This window comes from Leopardus geoffroyi, chromosome A2 (assembly GCF_018350155.1).
Source record: "Leopardus geoffroyi isolate Oge1 chromosome A2, O.geoffroyi_Oge1_pat1.0, whole genome shotgun sequence".
NCBI lineage: Eukaryota > Metazoa > Chordata > Mammalia > Carnivora > Felidae > Leopardus > Leopardus geoffroyi.
Window position 1 is genome coordinate 166114353 of NC_059331.1, and position 27775 is coordinate 166142127.

Here is a 27775-nt window from a genome sequence, read left to right on the forward strand (position 1 = left end):
CTCTCTGTCTCTCAAAAACGCTAATTAATTAATTTAAAAAAAAGAAAATGGTTCCAGCTGCAATCGTTTCAAAAAGAATAAAATACTTAGGAATAGGTTTAACAAAAGATGTACAGGCTTGTGCACTGAAAATGGGAAAACATAAGTGAAAGAAATTAAAGAAAACCTAAGTAAATGGAAAGATACCCAATGTTTATGGATTAAAAGATCTAATATTGGTAACATGGCAATACTTCCCAAATAGATTTATAGATTCAATCAGATCTTTATCAAAATCCCAATTGCCTTTACTGGAGAAATAGACAAGCTGATTCTAAAAGTCATATGAAAACGCAAGGGACTCAGAATGGCCAAAACAACCTTGAAAACGAACAGCTAAGGTATTTTTACTTCCTGATTTTAAAACTTACTCTAAAGCTACAGTGATGAAAACATTGTGATAGCAGCATAAGTGTAGACATATAGACTAATGGAATAGAATTGAGGGCTCAGAAATAAACCCATACATCTACGGTCAACTGATTTTTGACAAAGGTGCCAAGATCAACCCATAATGTTTGCACAACTATGGGGCACCTGGGTGGTTCAGTCAGTTGAGCGTCCACCTTCGGCTCAGGTCATGATCTCGTGGTTCTTGACTTCGAGCCCCACGCTGGGCTCTGTGCTGACAGCTCGGAGCCTGGAAACCCACTTCGGATTCTGTGTCTCCCTCTCTCTCTCTCCCCTCCCCTGCTCACATTCTGTCTCTCTCTCTCTCAAAAAATGAATAAACTTTAAAAAAAAATTTAAAAATAACAATGCTTGCAAAACTGAATATCCACATGCAAAAGAGCAAAGTTGGAGCCCTGCCTCACACCACATACAAAAATCAACTCAGTGTGGATCAACAACCTAATATAAGAGCTGAAACTATAAAATTATTTGAAAACTTTTTAATGTTGTTATTTATTTTTGAGAGAGACACAGAGAGACAGTGCTAGTAGGGGAGGGGCAGAGAGAGAGGGAGACACACAATCTGAAGCAGGCTCCAGGCTCCAAGCTGGAAAGTATAAAATTCTTGAGGAAAACTTGGGAGCATATTTTTATAAACTTGGATTTATGACACCAAAAGCATAAGCAGCCAAAGAAAAAAATAGGTAAATTGGACTTTGTCAAACTTAAAAATGTTTGACATCAATAGACACTATCAAGAAAGTGAAAAGACAGCCCATAGAATGTGAGAAAATATTTGCAAGTCATATGTTCAGTAAAGGTCTAACGTCCAGATTATATAAAGAATCATTATAACTCAAAACAAAAGAGAAATAATTTAATTAAAAACAACCAGAGGATTTCAAAAACATTTATCCAGAGAAATATAAATGGCCAATAAGTATAAAAAAAGATGCTCAGTGGGGCACCTGGGAGGCTCAGTCGGTTGAGCAACCGACTTCGGCTCAGGTCATGATCTCACGGTTTGTGAGTTCGAGCCCCACATCAGGCTCTCTGCTGACAGCTCAGAGCCTGGAGCCTGCTTCGGATTCTGTGTCTCACTTTCTCTCTCTGCCCCTCCCCCGCTCATGCTCTGTCTCTCTCTCTGTCAAAAGTAAATAAATATTTTAAAAAGTTTAAAAAAAAAGATGCTCAACTCGTTAGTCATCAAGGAAATGCAAATCAGACTCACAGTATACCACTTTATACCCACTAGGATGGCTATAAAAAGAAAAAAAAAGGAAAATAACAGGTATTGGTAAGGATGTGGAAAAATTGGAAACTTCAATTCAAAGTAGGAATGTGAAATTGTGTAGACTGTGGAAAACTGGTAGTTCCTCAAAAAGTTAAACATAGAGTTAATGTATGACTGATTGAGTGATTCCACTCCCAGGAGTGTACCCAAGAAAACTGAAAGCATATGTTCATATAGAAACTTTCACATGGATGTCCATAGCACCAGTATCCCTAAAAGCCAAAAGGGTGGAAACAACCCAGTGTTCATCACTTAATGAATAGATAAACAAGTATGGACAAAGTGGTATGTCCATACAGTGGAATATTATTCAGCCATAAAGAATGACTTACTGATGTATGCTGCAACATGGGCAAAACTTGAAGACATTATGCTAAGTGAAAGAAGTTAGACACAAAAGGCCCCATATTGTGTGATCCCAGAATGGGCGAATCCATAGAAGTAGAGGTACATTAGTGGTTTGCCAGGGGCTGAGGCTGGAGACAGTAAGAAGTAACTGCTAATAAGTGTGAAATTTCTTTTTTTTTTAATGATAGATTTATAGAGAAGTTTCCTAATTGAGAGGAAACCATAGAGAATTCCCCATATACCCTCTGTCCCCGCACGTGGATACCCCCCTTAGTTCTCAGCATCCCTACCAGATGGTACATTTGATACAATTGATGAGCCCACACGGTTGCATCATGGGATTTCTTTTGGGGGTGATGCAAATATTCTGGAATTTGATAGTGGTGATGGACTCACAACTCTGTTCATACATTAAAAACTACTGAGCCGTGGGGCGCCTGGGTGGCTCAGTCGGTTAAGCGTCCGACTTCGGCTCAGGTCACGATCTCGCGGTCCCTGAGTTCGAGCCCCGTGTCGGGCTCAGGGCTGATGGCTCAGAGCCTGGAGCCTGCTTCCGATTCTGTGTCTCCCTCTCTCTCTGCCCCTCCCCCGTTCATGCTCTGTCTCTCTCTGTCTCAAAAATAAATAAAACGTTAAAAAAAATTTTTTAAAAACTACAGAGCTGCACACATCAAAAAGCAGAACTTTATAGTAAGTGAATTTTATCTCACTTGAGCTGTTCATTGAAATGATGGTGGAAAAATTATTTAAAAAACACTGGTGTCCTGTGGCCACATATATACTACAGTACCATGAAAACTTGCCTACCATTGAAGAGGTTCAGGTAGCAATTCTGGAAAGGAGAGGGTTGCTCTCTCCTCGAACGTGCTTTATGGGTACACCAGAGTTGCCTGGGGCACCAGGACTCAGGATTCAATATGGTGCATCTGATTGATCAGGAAAAAGTTGATTCAATCTGAAATCTGAGTAAGGAGAGGGTTAGTAAAGACAACAGCCCTTGTTCTGTTTTTTTTTTTTTTTTTTTTTTTCAACGTTTATTTATTTTGGGGACAGAGAGAGACAGAGCATGAACGGGGGAGGGGCAGAGAGAGAGGGAGACACAGAATCGGAAACAGGCTCCAGGCTCTGAGCCATCAGCCCACAGCCTGACGCGGGGCTCGAACTCACGGACCGCGAGATCGTGACCTGGCTGAAGTCGGACGCTTAACCGACTGCGCCACCCAGGCGCCCCACCTCGTTCTGTTTTGTGATTGGCTGATGATGATTCACCTTAGCTGGGGACTTCAGCAACCACATATTTTTAGTTCTTGTGGAGGAAATCAGGTCTCTCTGAGCATTTGTGGAGGGCGTATTCATGCCTTTGCTTTTCCTTGAGCAGAACTGTCCTTTATGTGAGAAAATGATTATTGAGCGGCTGATTCTGTGGTGGCCCAGCCCTGGCTTTGGGACTTAGAAAACAGCAGTGTTTTGGGTAGTTTCAATTGCATCTGCCCTCCTAAGGCACACACGAGTGTTCATGTCACCCAGAGTCTAAGGGCTCCTGCAATCGTCACTTCACAGTGAAATACCAGGGTGGCCTGGAGCTCCTTTCTCACCAATGGTCCAGCCACGAGGCTGGGTAGTAAATGTCCTGACTGAATAAGTTACGAACCGGTCCTGGAAGCCTTCTCTCCTTGCCCCCATGCAATGCCACACGGAGGACTGTCCCTCAGTCTTCTCCGCTGCACAGGGAAGGGTGTCCCCTTCTCTCAAATGCAGCCGCTGACCCTGAGCATCGTTGACATTCAGCTTTTGTGCATCGGCAATAGAGACCAGCGTCACTGTAAACTGTTACCTCTTTGCACGCTGGAGGCCAGTTGTCAGGGGCAACAACTATGAGCGAGAGGCATCTGCTGGTGGGGAGGCTGTAGTGAATCCCCGAATTCCAGAAAAGGCTTTGAAGAGCAGAATTTCTTTTATTCTTCTGTCGAAGTAACAATGTGGCGAAGCCGGGACTAACCCTTCGGTTCTCTTAGGCTTCCATAGCTAGCATGTCTTTTTCCAAGTCGTGGTGCTCAGGGATTGTGTGTTCTGCGGTCAGGATGATCAGCCATGCCCGTTCAATAGCATCCTGTTCCCTTCTGTCACAGGCTTTGTGCATCCGCTGTCCTGGGCTGCAGCATTGGCTTTTGTGTTGACGGTCAAAATTCCGTCAAGTGGAAGAGAATGTCAAATCCCTTAACCTGTCCCTATCTCCGGAGCTTTCTCAAACTCACGAACACACAGAGCATCCTCGCGTTAACCAATGGTGCGTGCTCACTGGTCAGACACTAACGATTCCCCTCTTGGGGGCTGAGAGCATTGAGCTCACTGTTGGGTAAAATGGGGGAAAGGGAGACACAATTGCTCCTCATGAGATTTAGCGTCCACTGAAAAAGACAGAAGGAACGCCCATCAGGAGAATGCCCCACTAGTGCAATCCGGAAGCAAAAACAGAACAGAAATCCTGGGCAGGGCTTGGGTAAGGCCAGTTGAATTGTGCCTATCACTGAGTCATTGACCTAGAAGACTGTGCACACAATTAAGTGCAGCAGTGGCTTCCGGTGGGTGAGGGACGAAGTGTAGTCTTGACGAGAGGAGAGTCCTCGTGATGATAACACCCTGCACATATTTGGGTCATCTTGGGTGTGTTCCCACCCAGCCTTGCCTCCATTTTGGTAGACTTACTTAGAAATTGCAGTATGTACTTAAAAAAATAAATAACCTTTTTCATGGACTACTCGTTTCTAGTCTTCTGGTTTGTTGAAACTCAGATTACAGCACTTGCTTTCTACCTGCCCCCCAAATCCATTCTGAACTCATTGGACTTAGCCTTTTGGTAGAAATGTTCCCACGTACACGTGGGTCCCCTTTCCAGCGTGGTAGGAGGAGTCGCGGTGGAGGCCGTGTTCTGGCCCAGGATCTTGAAGGGGCTCCTGGTAATCATTCTGAATGACAAGTACCTTGTTCTGTAGTGCAGGCTAATTACCGCCAGTTATACACAATTTATGTTTTAAGAATCAAATTAAAAGTGTTGAAGGCAATCTTACTTCCAAAGGGATGAGCCAAATGAGAATGTGTCCTTTTCAATTTTGTCATTCATTTCTCCCTTGCTAGCCTGTGCTCTTTTCTAAATTCCTCTTTGGCGTAATAGGCTCAAAGTTACCTTTTTGTTTAAGTTTTATTTTCAGATATTAAATATGTGTCTACGCTAGGTCACACAAGGTGTATGCCTTTTTTGGTAGCTACACATCTTGCATGCCGATGACAAAGACTCTGACGTTCTGCAATGCCACCGTTACTGTTGTGGGAGCTGAAAAATCCAGCAGGATCACGTTGGCATTAAAAGAGCCCAGACATTTGACCTTGCGGATTTTCACATTGGAGAATGCGGACAATAGTTTCTGATGGAAAACACCAGAACGCTTTCAGGCGGCGCGTAACTGAAAAGCCTTGGGTATGTGAAAGTCACAGTGATGGTAGACTTTGGGCTGAGGCCAAACAGAGGTTATCAGAATATGAGACTCACTAGTCTTTTCGGCAGGAGCATAACATAGAGAGGGTTTTTGTGGAGTTGAAATTTCATGGTTTACATCCAATGTGTGTAACTGCTTTGCTAACCCTCACCTTATCTTTTTTTAGTTTTCAATTGGACCCACTAGGTTTTACTGAGAGGGAGTGAAATCTAGCAAATTGGCCATCACGGCTCATAAATTGGAATCTCCTATAGGACAGAGTAGGTTTGGGCAAGTCAGACACTCGTCATGTGTTCTGAATGTATACCAGAGTCAAAATAAGATGAAATGACTTTGTGTGGAAAAAAAACTATATTCAGATTAACATTTGAGAGAGCCCCTCCGCTTCAGCGTTGTAGCTGCTAGTTAACAAAAGTTCTGTAATAAAATTTCCACCGAATTTTAGAACTGGATTTTTTTTAGGGCACTTTTGGATTCACAGCGAAACTCAGAGCAAGTGCAGGTTTTCCCAGACCCCCTCTGCCCCCAGGCCTGCACATCCTGCCCCATTACCAACATCCCCACCGACTGGACGTTTTTACAGTTGATGAGCCTGCACTGACCCATCATTATCACTCAAAGTCCGTAGTTTACATTAATGTGACTCTTGGTGTTATGCGTTCCATGGACTTAGACAGATGTTTCTCCCATGACAGTGTCATACAAAAGAGTTGCCTTGCCCTGAAAATCCTCCGACGTCTGTCTTTTCATCCTTCCCTCCCCCATAGCCCCTGGCAATGATCTTTTTACAGAGTCTGTGGTTTTGCTTTTCCAGGATGTCATATAGTCGGAACCATATGGGACGAAGCCGTCCTTTACTTGGAAGTATGCTTTTAAGGTTCTCCCCTGTCTTTTCATGGCTCGACAGCTCATTTCTTTGTAGTGCTAAATAATATTCCATTCTCTGGATGCATCACAAACTAATTATCCATTCACCTGCTGAAGGACATTTTAGTTGCTTCCACATGTTGGAATTATGAACAGGGCCGCTGTAAACATTCAGGTGCCGGTTTTTATGTATGTGGACATACATTTGCCACCCCGTGTGGGTGAACACCAAAGAGTATGATTGCTGGCCTGTATGGTACAGGTATGTTTCGTTTTGTAAGAAACTGCCAGACTGTCTTCCAAAGAGGCTGCCCCACTTGGTGTCATCAGTGTCCTGGATTTTGGCCTTTCTAATAGGTGTTTAGTGTGTGAAAGCTTATCTTTTTAAAAATTCTGGAACAATTGATTTTTAAACATTTATTTATGTATTTAAATTTTTTTTAACGTTTAGTTTTGAAAGAGAGAGAGAAACAGAGTGCAAGCAGGGGAGGGGCAGAGAGAGAGGGAGACACAGAATCGGAAACAGGTTCCAGGCTCTGAGCCGAGCTGTCAGCGCAGAACCCGATGTGGGGCTTGAACCCATGAATCGCGAGATCATGACCTGAGCCGAAGTCGGATACTTAATTGAGCCACCCAGGTGCCCCTCAAATGTTTATTTAAAATACATTTACAATATTATATTGTTTAATGAATTTTCAAACTGAACAGCCTCCTGTAGCCAGTATCCAGAATGTAACCAGCATCCCAAAAGCCCCCACTCATGCTTTCTCATCACTAATCCTCCCAAAGGTAACCCAATTTCTAACATCATAGAAGCGTTTTGCATGCTTTTATAAGTTTTGAATTTACAATATTAAAATAATCGTTTAGGATGTATTCTTTTACAACTGGCTCTTTTGTTCAGTATAATGTTTGTGAGATTCATCATTGTATTTTAAGATGGATTGATGCTCAATTTTTCATCTATACATAATCTATATATAATCCCTCCAACAATCACAAAGTAGCTTAACAATAATTTAATAACTTATGTATGTATCATAACAAGTAACATACATCTTATTGTTTCTTATGGTTTGTTATAGAAATAGGTGGTCCGGGGGCACCTGGGTGGCTCAGGTGGTTAAGCATCCGACTTCAGCTCAGGTCATGATCTCACGGTTTGTAGGTTTGAGCCCCACATCAGTCTCTGTGCTGACAGCTTGGAGTCTGGAGCCTGCTTTGGATTCTGTGTCTCCCTCTCTCTCTGTTCCTCCCCTGCTTGCTCTCTCTCTCTCTCTCTCTCTCTCTCAAAAACAAAAATTTTAAAAATTTAAAAAAAAAAAGAAATAGGTAGTTTGGTCATGTCTTCTAGGCATTTTCTTTCCTTTTTTTTTTTTTAAGTTTATTTATTTATTTTGAGAGAAAGAGAGAGAACACCAGAAGAAGTAGAGAGAGAAGGGAGAGAGACCCCCAAGCAGGCTTCGCACTGTCAGCACAGAGCCCAGTGTGGGGCTTGAACTCACAAACCATGAGATCAAAACGTGAGCCAAAATCAAGAGTCAGATGCTTAACCAACTGAGCCACTCAGGCGCCCCATCCAGGCATTTTGTCTTTTCTCTTTCCTGTATTCAACTCATCCCCCAAATCCAGTCTTGTCAGAGCTCATCTGTTGCGTATGACTACGACCAAGTGTCCTGTCATAGGACACCCAAGTTATGTGATCTAGTATCCTTCACTCGCGCTTGGGCATCTGTAGTTCTGTTTCTAGATTCCTCTGTGTCTGTTCGCACCCACCTGCCAGCTGGCTGATTGGGAGAATAGTGTCTGCTCTGCTCATGAAATAGACACTTGTTTTTGCTGCTGCTGCCGTGCTACTGTCCTTTCGGATTAAAGATAACCTGTTAATGTCAAGTGAAACTAAGTTCTCTACTGGGATAGTGCAGATAATGTTTATTATGACAGTCCAGAGTATAGGAGAGATCGGGGAGGACAGGAAGCATTCGTGGAAGGTTTTTTGGAAGATGAGGAACTTGAAAGACAGGTACAATAGAAATGATGGTAATCTAAGAAGGGAGGTCCCCACGAGCCATAATAAGCCTGCCGGGCATCTCTCTGGACAGAGGGTGTCTGGCTTGGAAGCCATGGAGGGACATGAGGAATGTCAAGAGTTAGGCTGAAGGGGTGGGGTGGTGGCAAATTGGGAGGGTCTGGAAGTCCAGGCTCTGGATTTGTGATTGTACTCCAATGGCATCTGTCATCTGTAACAACTTATACGTTGTGCCTGTTTTCAGAATCTGATAAAACCATAAATTATCTTATCATTGGGAAAGGGTGTATAGGTACTCGTAAACATTTGGATGCACCGCAGGAAGCTCATGTACCAGGTCAGCCCGTCCATGGGCCACGTTGGGATCAGCCTGAGCGTTTATCCAGAACCCAGAAGTTACAGTGTATCTCAGTACTTCTGTCCCCAACAGAATATCTAACAAAAATAATTCAAACCGTAGGTATTGTACTGTTTCATAGAAGAGGTCTAGGAATGGCCAGTCCCAGGATGGCTCCCTGGCTCAGAGATCTCTGCTGCTAGTGTGAGTGTGCTGGTAGAGTGACCACACCGGCTTCTCACAACACATCTCCTACCATCACAGGAAAGAAGGGAAAATCCCAGAACGTGCCTCATGCACTTCTGTCTTTTTCTGCAACCATCCAGGAGACAGCTTAGTTGCCATAAGTGTATTACATGGCCTTTGGCCTCCCTTAGCTGGAAGAGGTTTGGGGAAGCAGGTATTCCTAAGACCTGGAAGGATACAGTGGTTCCCGGGAAGGCAGACCCTTGTCTGCCACAACAGGACCCACTGACTTACGAAATATTTGACGAATGCAGTCTGCATCCCTTGAACTTGAACAGTGAGTTTGAACCATTGTTTAAAGGGAAACAAATCTGGGGTGCCCGGGTGGCTTAGTCGGTTAAGCATCAGACTTCGGCTCAGGTCATGATCTCACAGTTTGTGGGTTCGAGCCCCACATCAGGCTGTGTGCTGTCAACTCAGAGCCTGGAGCCTGCTTCGGATTCTGTGTCTCTGTCTCTCTCTGCCCCTTCCCCACTTGTGCTCTGTCTCTCAAAAATAAATAAATGTAAAAAAAAATTTTTTTAATGGAAACAAATCTTAAAAGAGGGCGTTCTGACAGATTCTTATAAAAGAGCGAAGTAATTTACCCTGCTACTAACCTTGTAGTTAGTGGCAGAGTTCCGAAATCCTGAGAAGTAGGTCCCTGGGAGAATCTTAACAGCCTCTACTTTGACTTTTCATCATCAGTTCTAGGATTGTGAAGTGCATCTTGCTTATTTATTGAATCCTTGCACTAAAGATCCATTTATCTAAAGGATGGCAGTACATTATTATTCATGCTCGTGTTAAAACTCTAAGGCAAATGTGCCTGCATATTTATCCATAAATGGGCACTTTTCTAAGCATTGCTACATTTTGCATCCTATTTTAAAGGCGCGGTTGTATACAAACAATGAAAAGGATAAATCTTATCCTGGCACTCTGGTTTTCTCTAGTCTGTTGCCTGGTTTGGATGAGAGCCTCTTGGTAAATTTCAGGTGAATTTTGGGAGCCTTCAGGACCATCTGTTACAAGGGACTGGCTAGTCTAGGAGTTGCTATTTTAGGGAAGACTCTGGCCAGCCAGGAACCAAAGGCAGCAATTTAGGAATCTTAAGTCGCGTTACCAGGTCCAGGTTAGGAACACAGAAATAGAAGGTAGAATAAAATCAGGGAACCGGAGACAAATTGCCCACAACGAAGCAGGCATTTCAGAGGACCCAGGAGGATTGAGTTCCAGGCTGCAGTGGCCTACCTTCTCTTTGAGGCAGAACTCTTGACCTTAAACCCTGTTCGAACGAATGCTGTTGCTCACATCACCAAAACCGGCACACACATGTGTGTATATACATGCTTTCTCAGATGGCTATTTCATATTCCTCAAGTTCCAGATTATTTCTAAAGTAATTCTGTGCTTTTAGGTAAGGTATCAGAATTACCAGGAATTAGGTTAAGAGGTAGTTTCCAGAGCCTCAGATGAATCAGTCTTTTTCTCCCTTGCTTTGTCCTTATCTATCCTCTTTTTATGTCTTTTTTAAAAAATTCAGTAAATGTCTGATTATCGTATTTTCAGAGGATGCCTTCTGAAGTAGTGGGTTAGCTGGAAATGCAGAAAAGGTCTTGAGGGATCTGGTAGGTGAGACAAAGGCTCCCTGAAGGTTCCCTGTGTGTCCTAATCCCTGGAAGCTGGGAACGTTACCTTATATGGCAGAAAGGGTGGTTTTTGCCATATGCAGAGGTGGTTACGTTAGGCATCCTGAGGTGAGGGGGGCGGGGTTTCCTCCATTGTCCTCAGGTCCTAAATGTAACCACATGTATCTGTGTGAGAAGGAGGCAGAGAGGATTTGACACAGACAGAGAGGAGACAGCAGCGGGACCAGGGAGGCGGGGACTGCAGTGATGTGGTAAGGAGGCGGGGAGCGCCCACAGTCACCAGCAGAGTCAGAGAAGAGATGCCCCCCCCCCCCAGAGCTCCGCACAAGTGTGCCCTGCCACCAGGCACCTTGCTTTGGGTCCAGGGACACTGACTGCAGACTTCTGGCCTCCACAGCAGAAAAAGAACAGTCGTCCGCTGTGCTGAGCCACCACATGCGTGGTGCTTTGTTACAGCAGCCACGGGAAAGCGACACAAAGGGAAATAGATGCTTTTGCCATTCTTGCAGTGGCCGTGGCTTACAGGCAGGCACCGTGGAGGGTAAGACGAGGAGGAGGTGTGCTGGACCCTCGGGGGGCCACGGCGATGGTGACCCCCTTCCCCCGGTTCAAGGAGAATCCTGCCCTCCTCCCCACCTCTCCTGACAACTCCTCTCAGCTTCAAACTTCGGTTCTGTATCCTCTCTGCCACCAGAGAAGGAACTGAAATGCATTCCCATTTGGGGACATATATTGCAGTTTTTAAAATGTAGAGAGGAAAGGACAACACCCATCCCCTGCATTGGCTTAACTGATGTCTGTTATCTTACTTACATGCATGACACAGATGCGAGTTCCACTCACAGCTCCCGTAAAATTGACAGGAGCCAAGTGAAATACAGATCAATCAGCGAAGCCAATAAAATTCAAGTAGCAAAACTATATTCCGTGTGGCAGGTGATGAGGATTTCTGGAATAGTGTGCCTCCAAATGTGTCTATGGCATTTTGCTCCTGGGACATGGGCCCTTGGGGTCCCCCAACTGTCCTCTAGCCGCACCGGTGAGGGCTCGCTCCAGCCACCGTCTCTCTGTCGGGAGCACTGCACATCTTTGCTCACAGGGCAAACTACCGCCATCTGGGAAGGTTAAATTAGCCGGCCGTGGGGTTGGTGCATCGTGAAGACGCACGCCAGCGCTGACGCTGGGTTCAGGTGTGAGTGGATGCTTATGATCAGATTGTGACTTCATTAATGATTAAGAAAAAATGGACGCTGGAGAAGCTAGTAAATGCTCAACCGAAATCAAACTAATAACAATACTCTTTTTTGGACTCTCAATTCTACAACCAGTCTCTAGAGACCGTTCATTACATTTTACCAATTCAGATTTTAGTGTTTCTGATGTTTATTCCTGTGATTCTTTTTTTTAAGTTTATGTATTTTGTTTTTTGAGAGAGAGAGAGAGAGAGAGAGAACGAGCAGGGGAGGGGCAGAGAGAGAGAGAGAGAAGGAGGGAGAGAACCCCAAGCAGGCTCCGCACTCACAGCACAGAGCCCAACATGGGGCTTGAACTCACAAACTGTGAGATCATGCCCTGAGCTGAAACCAAGAGTCGGACACTCAACCGACTGAGCCACCCGGACACCCTATTCCTGTGATTCTTGGTTGTGTGCTTATCTATCTATATTGACAGATGACTCCTGGTAAAGTGAAGAATGTCGTTCACTTACGTGCCTCCCGCCTCCTCTCTTCACTCTGTTGTGAGACCTTTGAGGTTATTTTTAAGTCCTTTATAAGGTTCTTTCATAAATTCATATGAAAACTTCTTTCTGTAAATGTGTCTTATTCCTCTGACCTTAAGTGGAATGTCTTGACCTCTCACTGGCTGAGCTGGGGAAGTTTGCACACCTGACCACCCCCTCCCCGGCCACCCGGGCTCCTCCCGTTCTTCCTCTCAGCTTTGGGCAATGTTTGCAGCCTCCTTTCTCACGTTACTAAATCTCCCACCAAACAATAACAAGTTTATTGGAAAATGGAACACTCACTGAAAACATCCACGGTTTGTCTGGAGGCATTCAGGCCAAGTGAACTCTCATTCCTCCAAACCCATCAGTAGCTACAATTTACCTTACTGCTACTTGGACCTTGACTTTCTTAAACAAACCAGTTTCTTGGCAATTCTAACGGATTATTTCTATTTGAAAGGAACAAGTAAAACTCTTCTTATTGAAGACAAAATGAATGCCTATATAGGATGTGCTCGTCAAACAAACAGGTCGGTTTAGAAAGGTTGCAGAATGGGGCACCTGGGTGGCTCAGTGGGTTGAGCGTCTGACTCTTGGTTTCAGCTCAGGTCACAATCTCATGGTTCATGGGTTCAAGCCCTGTGTCAGGTTCTGTGCTGACAGTGTGGAGCCTGTTTGGGATTCTCTCTTTCTCCCTTTCTCTCTGCCCCTCCCACATGCATTCTCTCTCTCCCTCCCTCCCTCCCTCCCTCTCCCTCTCCCTCTCTCTCTCTCTCTCTCTCAAAATAAGTGAATAAACTTTTTAAAAAAGAAAGAAAGGGTACAGGATACCAGATCTATAAATGTTGTGTTTTTGTGTTCTAGCAACAAAAAGTTGGAAGTTAAAATTTTGAAAATATCAGTTGTGTTAGCAGGCTCAGGCTGGCATAATAAAGTACCACACACCAAGTGGCTTAAACAACAGAAATTTATTTTCTCATAGTTCTCGAGTCTTTAAGCCCAAGACCAAATGCCAGCAGAGTTGGTTTCTAGGGAGACCTCTCTTTCTGGCTGGCAGAATTTCTCACTATATCTCACATTGCTTTTTGTCTGCATACAGAGAGACAGAGAGAGAGAGAGAGAGAGAGAGAGAGAGAGAGAGAGACCTCCACTGTCTCTTCCCCTTTCCTTACAAGGATTCTGGCCCTGTTGAAATAGAGCCCCATCTTTATGATCTCATCTAACTTTAATGACTCTTTTGGGGCTCTATCTCCAGGTATAGTCACATTGGGGGTTAAGGCTTCAGCATATGAATGGGAGAGGGGTGCCATTCAGTCCATAACCAGTACTCATGGATATCGTTAGGGACCATTATTTTGCATATACAGTCTGACCTCCAGCTCTTAAAGATTCACATCCGTCCCACATACAAAGCATGTTCTCTCCACCCTAAGGTCTGCAGAAGTCCCATGCTTACAGCATCAACACAAGTTCCAAAGTCTCATCAGCTCCAAAGTCCCAAATATCATCATCCAAGCCACCTCAACGAGTTACGCTAAGACTCCGGGCATGATCCATACTGCAACCTGTAGACATGTTCCCTGGTTCAAATTTCATCGTTCTAAGTTGTTGATCGTGAAGCATGACTACATTTCTTCCTTCATTATGATAAGCATCCCAAGGGAGTAGGAGTATCATCTCCAGTAGATAGCATCGATCGCACTTCTTTGCAAGAGAAGGAAAAGTCTAACCGGAACTGTTGATTCCAGCATCTACTAGTGCCCGACGCAGAGCACCCGCTCAGCTAACGTGCTGGCTGCTTGTGTTTTCGTAGTCTTTTCCTTGTGCTAAGCAGCTGTCCACATTGGGTTCGTCAGTAATGAAACAAGCAGCAGGAATTTGCCGTGAAGCAAAAGCTGTATCATTGGAACTTGGGAGGTAATGGCTCAGAGTTTGAAACACGGATGGGGTTCCCTCACGTTCTTCTGATGTGTGTATGAAAGCAAACAACTGTTATCATCTTCTACAGAAATAACATGCACGTGTTCACAGTGACTTATTCTAAACACCCAGGGTACTTTGACTCTGTGCTCAGGTTGAGATCTGCCTCCTCCGAGGAGCTGTGTCCGGCCGTCCACAGTCTTTGTCTCCTTGGAGTTTGAAAACCCTACACTCGACACCTGTCACATCACACGTCGCCGTGGGCCGTTGTTGTTGTGCTTCTTGTTGTTGTGATGTGGAGGCTACGTTTTTTCAATGAAGGAAATACGTCCATAAGAATGGCTTTGTAAACTTTTCCTTTATTTATGGAATTTTTTTTTTAACCTGGAGAACATAGTGTTTTCTCATTAGCATTACCTGCCTGAGGTTTTCTGTATTTTATAATTTAATTAGCATCCCGCTTCTGGAATAGGTGTACATAAGCCGGAATCTGTGAATAATGTCAGTGTTCACATTTCCCTGCAAATGTGGTTAATGCAGCTTGGCTAACTCCCCACACATCTTCGGAGAAGCCGTGTAACCACTCAGTAGCTCAGGTCTGCCTTCTGTAACATGGCTTTCCTTCCTCCTCTTTCTTAAAGGATCAAGAGTTAAAACCATCAGTGTCCTCCCCAGACTGCCAAGCATTTTTCGAGTGGTTAGTTATTCCAGTTTCTAACACAAGCAGAAGGAACAAGAGACTCTGACTAATCGCATAGATTTTCTTTGTTCCTAAATTGGGTTTGTCAGCAGCCGACCTCTGCTTGCAGTGATTGAAAACCTCAAGAGGTTATGCTTCCCATTAATCCATTGTAGGGTGGTGGAATTTATTTCTAATTTTAAAAATCTCTAAGGAACATTCCAAAATGTTCTCCAGTAATTGTGCTGCTTAACAACATAACTGTTTAACAAGCACCAGGAAAGGAAAGGGGCCTGAGAAATTATATTCTGACCTACATAAAGATAACAGCCTCACTACAGATTATGGCGTGCCTTTGCATGCCAGTGAGCTGACTGGGATGCCACGTGCTTTGCAAGTGCTACGTGGTCATCTGACTCTGGGGCTAAATGAAATTCATCCCCAAGTTGCCTTAGGGGTGAAAGCCAATCCGGAAGAGCCACGGGCCACTTTGTGTATCTCCATTTGCATGATGACTTCTGGTTTAAGGTGGCAGATTGAGCACAGAAATCTTTCCCTTTTGGGTTGAAACAAGTAGAGATGAGAGAAAATAAATAAAAACACAGCTGCACTCAAAAACAAGAGTGTTGTATGTACCAGGAGCAGAAAGGTGTCTTCGAAAGAAAGACCAGGCAAAAACCTAAAGTACCAAGTAAGACCAAACTCCTGCCACCCTCAAGGGGCAGAGAATGACGTCCGATCCAACAGGAGGGGCTAGGATATTGGTGTTCGTGAGAGGCCAGGGATGGGACAAGTGCATCCTGCCTGAAAACTGGGTTCGTGTTCAGAGGCTCTTGAATCACATCAGCCATGTAGGGCTGCCCAGGTCCAGCCCAAATGGCCACACGGGGCCCAGACAGAGCCTCAAAGTGCCCAGGACATTGACCACAACCACACCACCAAGGGTCTCTCGTGACCCAGGACACTTGCAGGGCAGAAGCTTACAACTAAGAAATACAAGGACCCCCAGAAACTATCCCCTACAAAGCAGAACACCAGCTTAACACACACGAGAACTTAAGTCCAAAGAAATATAAATGAATAGGGCAATCAGAAAATGACATTTTAGGTTTAAAAAAAATTATCAATGTGATAGAGGAGCTTACAACTACAAGAGTAGATGATCTTGAAAAGGAGCTGTTTAGGAATAATAGAAACTAAAATGTAATTGTTTGAAATTTTAAAAGTCAGTTGCAGGATGAAGCTCTCTAAATAATGCTAAAAACAGTAACAAGGTGGAAAAATCAAATGGAAGAAATCATGCAAATGCCCCCAAAGAAATAAAAATGTGGGAAACACGGAGAAAACACCAGGGAGGTGGTGGTGGGACCCCACAGCTCTCACACAGGGTCCGCCCGCACCCTGGAAAGGAGAGCTAGGTTGAAGGAGAAATAGTATTAAATGAGATCATCACTACAGCCTTCCTGATAAGGAAAAAGTAATTCTTAGACTGATAACGTTATTGGGTGGTAAGCATGATTTTTAAATAAAATCCACAAGTAGACATTTTCTTTCCTTTTTTTTGTTATTTGTTTTTTATCTTATTTTTAATGTTTATTTATTTTGAGAGAGAGAGAGAGAGAGAGAGAGAGTGTGTGTGTGGGGGGGGGGGGGCGGGGAGGGACAGAGAGGGAGACAGAGAATCCCAAGCAGGCTCCACATTGTCAGCGCAGAGCCCTGCCAGGGGCTTAATCCCAGCAACCTGGAGATCATGACCTGAGCCCAAGCCAAGAGCCGGATGCTCAACCGACTGAGCCACCCAGCCTCCCCACAAGTGGACATTTTCTCATGAAATTTCAGAACATCAAATATAATGAGAAACTCTGCCTTCATCTCTAGATATTTCCGTCACACTGTCTCCTGCACCAACAACAGCACGCACGATTTCCTGAGAATGCCGCGTTCAGTGATACCTTCATGCCATTGCCCTCCTTCTAGCTCGAAAGTTCTTCTTTTGTGTCTTTATCTGGGCTAGCAGGCGCTTTCCTCGGGGAATTCTCTCCAGAGTTCCTCCCATTTTATTCTCCCTCCTCAGGGCCAGCCCCCCTGCTCTCAGCACTGACGCCCTTGCAACATTGTGGCTCTCTGAGTTCCTTAAAGTCTTCCCTTGTGATTCCTCAGGCCCAGGCTGGTTCCTGGGGCGTGACAGTCATGCATGCTTGTCACCACCTCAAAGGATCTTTGAAATGCATCAAAGTACCACTCAGTGATTTCATTAGATAGCAGCCGAATATGTGAACAAGCCATCAAGGTCCAGAGAGGCCAGCGGGGAGCATCTTAAGGAGTCAGAACTGGTCCCTGACAGAGTCCAGTGTCCTGGTGTCACCAGAGCAGTTTCATGGCGTACATCACAACGCCTTCACCACAAACCGTCCCTACGTAAAAGTCATGATGTTAAAATACCTCTTAAAAACAAAGCAACAGTGGGGCACCTGGGTGGCTTGGTCAGTTGGGTGTCCGACTTCAGCTCGGGTCGTGATCTCCCGGTTTGTGAATTCGAGCCCCGCATCGGGCTCTGTGCTGACAGCTCAGAGTCTGGAGCCCACTTTGGATTCTGTGTCTCCCTCTCTCTCCGCTCCTCCCCTGCTCACGCTCTGTTTCTCTCTCTCAAAAATAAATACACATTACAAAAATTTAAAAACAAAGCAATAGTTTTTAAAAAAGTGAAACGCATTTTTAGATTAATAGAACAGTGGTTTGTAAAAAGAGGGATTTTTCAGAAAGTGAATTGTCTACCTTTTTCATCTTTTACCCAAAGTTTGTGTAAATTGCAGCCTTATACTCTCTTCTCATGAGATGCACGGTTACTTCAAAAGATGAGCTAGAATCATCCTACAATAGGGAAGCTTACTCAGATAAAGTTTAAGCTTTAATAGGACTGTTTGTTTCCTGACTATATGCTTCAGAAATTTCTATGCTTAGTTTTAGCTTTATTGTTTTAATCTTTTTTTGAAATATAGTTGACATGTACCATTGTGTAAGTTTAAAGTGTGCAACTTGTTGATTTGATACATTTATATATTGCAATATGATTGCCTTTGAAGAGTTAGCTGATACCTTTGTCAGGTCACAAAATTATCATTTATTTTTTTCAGTGGGAATAATTAAGATCTAATCCCTTAGCAATTTTTATGTTTATAATACAGGATTATTGTCTATATTCCGTATACTGTGCATTAGATCTCCAGGACCTGTTCATCAACTAGTTGCAAATATGTTTCTTAATCACTGGACCAAGTGTAACTTCACTAGATCGATGTCTGGTTATCTTTAAAATGTTCATTTATTGTTTGTTTTTCATACTGAAATGCACTGTATTTGTGTCTTTTTCCGGGGCTGCTTCAGTTGCAGATGGAAAGGTCCTACAGGGGAGAATTGGGTTTAGTTTAACATGTTTTGTTCAGCACCAGGGAGAGTTCCACATACACTCAGGTTTAATGAGAAGGCCACTTTGAAAGGTATCATTCTGTAATTTTCGAAAGACTTTTACACACATTAGTCCTCTGTGATATTCAAGAAATCAGTCAATGCACAAAGTAACACATGACTTTTCTGACAACTTCAGTAATCGATAACATCCAAAGAGGCCAAAAGAAAGAAACCATATAGGAGATGTAATAAAACCTATGTGCTAGATGGGGCACCCGGGTGGCTCAGGTGGTTAAATGTCTGACTCTTGATTTTGGCTTCGGTCATGGTTCGTGGGTTTGAGCCCCGCTTCAGTCTCTGCCCTGACAGCACAGAGCCTGCTTGAGATTCTCTCTCTCTCTCTCTCTCTCTCTCTCTCTCTCTCTGTCTCTCTCCCTCTCCTCCCCTTCCCACTCGCAGACATGTGCTCTCTCTCAAAAATAAAATGAATAAACATTTAAAAATTAAAAAAACAATCTGTGCACTAGAATCCTACAAGAAGCTTCAAGGATTTCATTCAGAGGGTATTTATTCATGTTATGTCATCTAACAAAAATCCTTGTTATTTTCCCAACCTGCCACAGATCTGGAAACAGAAAATTAAAAGAGGCAGAGGGCACTGTTGAGGGCATGTTCTGTGACAGCCCACACAGTGGAAGCTGGCTCAACAGGCAGAAGTTGGAAAGAAAGGCAGACATGACAACCAGACATGAAAATGTAAAACCAATGTAGATCTGGAACCACCTCACATAGGATGCACACACACCAAACAGCTTGGTTGGCACCGAGGACAGCCGCACCCACCAGCACAACATAGAACTAATGGCTGAGGGCCCTAAGTCTTCAAGAGAAGTGCCCCCAAAAGTTGGCACCTTCTATTCGGGAAGGCAGGAACGGAAGTGCCTAATTCTAGATGGATGACGTACATCAGAAATGGTTAATAATGTTACCAGTATAACAGAAGTGAGAGTGGTTTGGGGTGCCATCCTTGTGGGTTTAATCTGTTGGCTTCGACCTCGGGAAATAGGACAGACATCGCCAGATTTCTACAGTCTCACCCACTGGTGCCATTAACTAAATATCTCCTCTTGGGATGGATATTAGATGAGTACTTTCAAGGCCCATCTCATGTGCTTACTGCCAAGTGATCGAGATGAAGCAAGGCAGAATCTGGTAGTGTGCACACAGACATTTGAGGTGTGAGCCTGTCTGAACAGGAACTGATTCGCAGCCCAGAGACAGCCAGGGACAAGCGAGGCATGTGGAGAATAAATACCTAAGAGATGTTACCTGCCTTTTCATCCCCAGCACCCAACGTGCTCCCAGTAGTTGGCATTTAATAAAGTTGAGATCCATTCTGGACATTTGTTCCTTCCTCTCTTGACCATTCCCACCTTGTTGTTCATAAATCAGTCTTGAAACGTTTACCTCCGTTGCTAAGAAATATGATCATTTATGTGTTCAAGTAGAGGGAGAGAAAGGGTGCCATTTTCCTGCATCATGGTCTCCTTACCGCAGCTGTTGATATCTTAATTGAAAACAAAAAGCGTGACTGGCTTTCGTTCAGCCTTTATGTTATGTGTCGAAAGTATATGTTTTACCATATGTACTAGTTCTGAATGGCAACCAGAATGCTTTATGGTCCTCTCTTTCTACCAACAAATAAAAGGCTCAACTATTTGCCATGTTCTTTTCTAGCGGAAGATAATAGTCTGTCTCAGAAGAAGAAGGTCACAGTGGAAGATCTCTTCAGTGATGATTTCAAAATTCATGACCCCGAGGCCAAGTGGATAAGCGGTGAGTCCTGAGCCCTGCGTGTGCACGGGGAGCTCCTCTTCCCTAGTTTGGGTTTGGTAGCTAGCCTGTCACGTTCTCTCTCTGGCTGTAGAGGTGGTGTGCAGAGATCTTGCTGTGATAATCATCTTATTATCATTCTAAGACAATGTGTAGCTGGTAAAATGGGGCTGTGCCTTCGTGAGAAATGGGTCCTCTGCGTCACCTCCCTGAATCATTATTTCTCAGATGGAGATGGGAGGTGTTGCTAAGCAACAGGAACAGGCAGAGACATAGCTGTGCGTTCCTCCTTCTCCGTGTTCTTTATTCCCTGTTGTACGGCCCCTGCTTTCACTCCCCACTGGATAGAGGGGCCGAAGGGAACTCCAAGGATTCTTCCCGAGTGCCACCAATGAACTGTGGAGCCTGGTGCACATCTGCAGCTAAATTCATTCTCCTCTGGAACGTCAGTCTGGATGGAATCTACGTGTCTTGCTTGGGGAGAGTTTTGAAACAACAAAACAGAATTGGAGGCAAACGGCAGTACGTTCATGATGCAGTTTTTGGTCCAGGACACAATCCATTTCATCTAGTTGGGGCTGAGCTAATTTTAGAGCTCAGTCATGGGAGGAAAGGTGGGAATGACCTGCACCATCCTCTTCAGGCTTTCTTCCCTCCCCTGAAGCAGTCCAGTCCGCGCCCCTCTCCCGTGATCTCCGCAGATGTTTTCACTGACGGAGCCTCCACGGGATGCGCTTGAAAATTAATCCTCAGATCAAAGAGCTTTTCTAGTGGAACGCTCGAGGTCTAGTTCAAATCTGGCTTTTATAATAAATGAGGCCCAGGGAGGTTAAGTGGGGTTTTTTTTTTGAGGTCACAGAGCTCGCTGTTGCCACAGATGTATTTGGAGGCCTGTCTCCTGACTTCCCATTTAGTGCCCTTCCCACCACTGTCTTGTTGAGTGACACCATGTTATTATGCTCTCTTGCTGTCACACTGCCTCTCAGATGCTTCTCATGCTTTGCAAACTCTCAAAAATCAACTAGCAACAACTCTTGGCCATTAGTCTCCTACTAGAGCTATAGCTTTTCTTCTGTCGTCAACTGTGACCTTAGTATTCGTGTCTGATCCTCAGATTGGCTTATTTAAAATGGAGAGAAGTAGATGCATCCCAGAGGGAATGTATTTTCTACAGAGGAACTGGGGAGAAATGACAGCAGTGTGCTGGGAATAGCAGGTGGGGGGGGGGCGGTGATCACAGAAATCCCAAACATGGACAGAGCCAGGGTCTTTTTGTTTGATGAAGGAAGTAATTTTGTCTTTGGTTCTGAGGGAGATCTAGCACCTGGTTTCAGTCTGTGTTTGCCCATGGCACAGGCAGGTGGAAAGTAGCATGCTCCGTGCCCAATCTTGGGAATGAAAGGTGATTACTCTCTTCTTAATGAGCGTAAAGCCATATTCGAGAAGCAGAACAAACGATGAATGACCAGTGGTGATTCTGACACAAAATGCACAGAGAAGGCATGTCACAGATGGTGAGGAAACTTAGTCTTCAAGAATGGCTAGGAGTTAACTAACTATAGAAAGCAGAGAATAGACTCCGTGATGTCAGTCTAGAATGTGCTAAACCTTGAATGGGAAAACCAAAGATTAGCTGAGAGACAGTCTCCATGGGTCACGAAGAAAAGCAACTGGAGAGAAAGGAAGAGAGAAAGGAAGGGAGGGAGAGAGGCAGAATCTAGGGATAAAACAAGTTGGAGATGAGGAACACAGCACCAGAGTTATGGGGCTCAGAGCAGGTCAGAGGGAGCCCTGAAAAGACTCCGTGAAGTCCTAAAATAATATACCTATATCTGTTTGTTAGGGTGCCCATGGTTGCTGACTTGTCCTCACTCAGCTTTCTGTAAGCAAAACAATGAAAATAAAAAATAAGTAAGCAGAGATCTGGAGCCACAAGAGCAGGTGACTTTCTGCTGGAACTGTGTTGGTCGTAAGGAGTTTGTATCTCATGAGCTAGTTCACACTGCAGATGAGTGGAGCTCTTCCAGAGGTGTGCTGGCTCTCTGGCCGGAGGAAACAAGCCAACATTTCCTTATCCACAAAGTTGGGCGTTAATACAAGCAACTGAGAAGTGGCCTCATGCCCAGCAGAAAATGCCCCGCCTGCCTATTTGGCAGGTTAATTCTATTCATGAAGACCACCTACAGTTCTAAACAAGCATGGCTTTGGTGTCCAGGAGCTTTCTTAGGAGTACTCTTCCTTTATAAATGTGCACACTGAGCTTGATGTTTCGCTGCATAGTAAGCAGGTGGCCCGGTCTCCCCAAAGAGCAGGCACCATCCAGAGTGTAAGGGAACATGATTGTGCTTCCCTGCACGTGACTCTTAGCTGTCCCCCCTACACTGTTCTTTCATTCATTTCTCCTCCTGATCATTCCCTTTCTTCCTGTTCCCTAAAATTCGGTAGCTTAAAATGAATGAAGTAGCTTTGCAGTGATTGAGTCTTTATAATTGATTTTTCACAAGTACCGTAAATAATTCATTCTTGTGTAAAAATTTTTTTAATGTTTATTTATTTTTGAGAGAGAGACAGAGTGTGAGTGGGGGAGGGGCAGAGAGAGAGAGACAGAGAGAGAGAGAGAGAGAGAGAGAGAGAGAGAGAGGCACAGAATCTGAAGCAGGCTCCAGGCTTTGAGCTGTCAGCACAGAGCCTGACACAGGGCTCGAACTCACAAACAGCAAGATCATGACCTGAGTTGAAGTCGGACACTTAACTGACTGAGCCACCTAGGTACCCCTTTAATGTTTACTTTTGAGAGAGAGAAAGAGAGAGAGAGAGAAAGAGAAACAGAGCACAAGAGGGAGGGGGCAGAGAGAGGGAGACACAGAATCCGAAATGGGCTCCAGGCTCTGAGCTGTAGGCACAGAGCCCGACGTGGGGCTCAAACCCACAAACCACAAGACCATGACCCAAGCCCAAGTTGGACACTTAACCGACTGAGCCAACCAGGTGCCCCTCATTTTGTTAATATCACAAGTTTAAATGTTGAGATCCAGGAAAGATTATGACATTCACAGGATTATTGAATGATGTCGAGCTGGGTGAGCTCTAGAAATTATCAGAGCACTGCTTCATTCGGTTAGTGTTTACTGAGTGCCTGTTGTGCAGCAGGCAAAGTTCTGGGCCCAGGGAACTATTTCTTACTGGTAGACTTGGGAGTTGCCCCTGTCATGACCACTGTCTATCCCCACCATCACAACTACGGTCTCCTTCATCTCCTTTTCCTTTCTCCTCTGTCTGTTCCTCTTCTCTAATTCATCATCATCACCAACATCATCGTCACATATCACATCATCATCATCACCATCACATCACCATCATCATCACCATCACCACCATCATTGTCACCACCACCATCATCACCATCCTCATCATCACCCTCACCATCACCATCATCATCACCCTCATCATCACCATCATCTCCATCATCATCATCATTGTCACCATCACCATCACCATCATGACCACCAGCACCATTATCACCATCACCATCACCACCCTCATCATCACCATCATCATCACTATCATCTCCATCATCATCATCATCGTTGTCACCACCACCATCACCATGATGACCACCATCATCACCATCCTCATCACCCTCATCATCACCATCATCATCACCATCATCTCCATCATCATCATCGTTGTCACCATCACCATCATGACCACCATCATCACCATCACTATCATCACCCTCATCATCACCATCATCATCACTATCATCTCCATCATCATCATCGTTGTCACCACCACCGTCACCATCATGACCACCATCATCACCATCCTCATCACCCTCATCATCACCATCATCATCACCATCATCTCCATCATCATCATCGTTGTCACTACCACCATTACCATCATGACCACCAGCACCATTATCACCATCACCATCATGACCACCATCATCGCCATCACCACCTCCACGATCACCATCATCACCATCCTCATCATCACCACCACCATTATCACCATCACCATCATCACCATCACCTCCATCGTCACCACCATCATCATCACATCATATCACATCATCGCTAGTTTCATTATCATCACCAACACCATCATCACCACCACCACCATCATCATCTGCTGGGGTTTCCCATATCTTATGCTCAAGGCTAAGTGCTTTACACATATTAAATCACTTAGTTCTCACAACCACCATTGTTTCCATTTTATTTCCTCAGGAAACTGAGGCTGAGGGTGTTTAAATGACTTGATCAATGTCAGTAAGCAGCAAAATTTGGACTGGAACCTAGGTCTCTCTGGTTTTTATAAACTGTGCTACATGGGATAGAACCCAGGTCTCCGGTGTCCAGACAGGTTCTTTCACAACCCCCCCAGCTACATTGTGTGTTCTGTCCAAGACTATAGGTTGTGAATATTTCAGAATTCTTGCCATCCCTTAAATTCTCCATTCTAGCATCCCTTTTCCCATGGTGTCGAACTAACAGAATACCTAAGTGATAAAGAAAATGGTATAATGCCCCATGGAGAATGGGACTTGCTGTTTTAACCACTAAAGTTAACAAATGTATCTTGGGTTTAATATTGGAGTTAATAGGGACACCTGGGTGGCTCAGTTGGTTAAGCGTCCGACTTCAGCTCAGGTCATGATCTCGAGGTCCGTGAGTTCAAGCCCCGCGTCGGGCTCTGGGCTGATGGCCCAGAGCCTGGAGCCTGCTTCCGATTCTGTGTCTCCCTCTCTCTCTGCCCCTCCCCCGTTCATGCTCTGTCTCTCTCTGTCTCAAAAATAAATAAACGTGGGGCGCCTGGGTGGCACAGTCGGTTAAGCGTTCGACTTCAGCCAGGTCACGATCTTGCGGTCCGTGAGTTCGAGCCCCGCGTCAGGCTCTGGGCTGATGGCTCAGAGCCTAGAGCCTGTTTCCGATTCTGTGTCTCCCTCTCTCTCTGCCCCTCCCCCGTTCATGCTCTGTCTCTCTCTGTCTCAAAAATAAATAAACGTTAAAAAATTTTTTTAAAATATTGGAGTTAATAGTCTAGAATCTAATGAACTATATTTATCAGGAGAAAATTTATCAGGTTAGAGTTCAATTTCTCCTCACTCATGTTCATACTAGAGACTTGTTTCAATCTACCTTTTCTGAAAATGATGGGTATAACCGCCTTCATATCCTCTGCCCTCACATAGTCGTTGCAACCAGATGAGCCATGTGGATCAGTAGAATGGACGACATCCGGAGGCACATGCTAAGCACTCCCGACAAAGCAACAGGCACCCCCTACAAAGGAAGAGGCACGCACCTCCTCGAGGTGGCCACAGTGCCGTCTCTCCACATACTCACTTAGTGGAGGGAGTTCTTCCACCTTCTCCACTAACCACATTGCACTTCTCAGCCTCGTGGATCCCTTGATGTGCTGCGCTGGGATTCCCTGATGGGAGGGCGTCAGGCTTCCCACCCCAGCACCCGCTGAGACTCCTGTGTGCGGTTGCCGCTGACCTCCGGGCAACTGCATCTCACAGTCACTTCTCAGACCTCAACTTACTTCACGGACTAGCGGTGTTTAGCACGACTGATCACTCCCTCCACCTGGGTGAACTTTCTCCCTCCACCTATGGGTCATCCTGTTCTCTTGGCTTTATTTCAGCATCATGGGGGCTCCTTCTCAGCCTCCTCTGCTGCTCGTTGCTCTTCTCCCTGACTTTTCACCGCGGTGGGTCTCGGGGCTCAGCCTCTAGTCCTCCCCTTTTAATATCTGCCCTTCCCCCCTCCGTGTCTTCATCAAGTTCTGTGACTTAAGTATCCCCCACTGATGCCTCCTAAGTGTGTATGTTCACACGGCACCTCTCCAGACGTTCTCAGATGTCTCACGGACATCACAGCCTTATTGGATAGCTCCGGATAGGCGTTCTCGGTCAACGCGCCCCAGCTCCACGCACAAGCCAAAAAGTAACACCTGCTTTATCCACAGCTGCTCCCAATTCAGTGCATGGGGTATCCATTCTCCCGGCAGAACAGACCGAAGAACACGGAGCTGTCCTTGGCTCATCTCCGTCTCTCCCACCTTCTGGCTGATGCATCAAGAACTCTTGCTGGTTCTGCCTGACGTGGGGAGCGCCCATCGAGACTCAGACGTGTAGGCTCGTGCCTGCCACTGGCATATTCGGGAGTGGTCCACCAGAAGGAGCAGGCCTCTCCAGGGGCTCCCCAGAGACAGCCTCTCCTGCAAGGAGAAGGGGGTCACTGAAACGACTGGGGTGGGGGTTTTACGTTTCCGACTTGTGGATGTCCGGGAGCCTCACACCTCCCGTTTCTTCTCGGTGTGTGCCCGCGCCCCCTAGGGGAGCTCATTCACGCCCGGGACCGCGGTGACCGTTGTGGGTCCGCGAGCTTCAGGTCTGTATCCAGCTCAAACGCTCTGCTGAGCTATGGGCTCACGCCGCGTGTTGTAGCGTCCCGTGCGTGTGTCCCCCTGACAGAGGTGGTCACCCACGAGGATGTCTGCTGGACGCCTCACGTGCTCGTGTCCAGCACCGCACTGCCCTCCCCCCGTCTCCCCTCACAGACCTCGGGCCGCCTCCCCACCGCTCTTGGGACGAAGCACACGGTCCCGGCCCCGGGACCCTCCGTTTCTTGAACGCTGGGATCAGGCCCCTGCTTACTTCCCGCTCACTGCCTTCATTTTTTCTTCGCCCCTTGGTGTCTCCCCAGCTCTCCCTATTCGGGGCTGACTTGAGTTTTCTTTTGATGGCTTCCAGAGTCCTTGTTCTTCCTTCCATCGGCCGCCCCTTCTGCCCAGCACGCCCCCTCTTCTCTGGGTCCCAGCTCTCCCACCACCGCCCTGCGAGCGGTCGTTTTCTTTTAGAGCTGCCCTCCTCCTTACTCCACAAGCCGTCTTTTCTGTCCTGCCTTCGCCTTCTGCATTTAGGCTCTGTTGTATCCTGGACTTGGCTGACCTTTTGCACGTGCGTGTAATTACGTATTCGACGTCTGTCTTTCCCTGTGTCTGTCAGCTCCACGGGGGTAGGACTCACCCCCTTTTATTCCCACGGCACCCCCACACCTAGCACAGGCCCTGGTGTGGCGCCACCTTGTGGCTCTCCTTCCACACGCCCTCGTCTGATAAAGAACCTGGTTGGGGAAAGATGAGGAAACACAGTGGGCGTGTGTTTCACGTGGAAGGTTGGAAGGCTTTTCTGATGAAGTGGTTTCAGGCAGAGGCCTGGATGCGAGAATCACCCAGATACGCTCTCTGCGGGGAGGGCGTCCCGGGCAGCACGGAACAGCACCTGCCTGGGAGAGCCGCGAACGAGGTCAGGCCAGAAGAGAAGGGCAGTAGAGTACGAAACAGCAGAGCAGAACGTGGGGCCAGAGTCTGCGGGCGCCTGGGGGGGGGGGGGAGGGCAAATAAGATGGGGTAAAATTTAGAAAAATGGGGGCGTCAGCTTTGAGCTGTCAGAACTAAAGGTTTTAGAATAGTCGGATGACAGGGTGAAATCCAGCTTAGGCTTAGGCGTCGTATCAAC

At 45.6% G+C, this 27775-nt stretch overlaps 1 protein-coding gene across 6 annotated transcripts in view; it reads left to right on the forward strand.

The window, feature by feature from the left end:
- DPP6 (dipeptidyl peptidase like 6) overlaps positions 1 to 27775 on the forward strand; it is a 950988-nt gene that overhangs the window by 582284 nt on the left and 340929 nt on the right. For all 6 annotated transcript variants that reach the window (XM_045496272.1, XM_045496270.1, XM_045496273.1 and 3 more), the window contains exon 3: positions 20146 to 20244. In XM_045496272.1, the coding sequence (XP_045352228.1) occupies positions 20146 to 20244 (99 nt within the window). The remainder of the gene's footprint in view (positions 1 to 20145; positions 20245 to 27775) is intronic.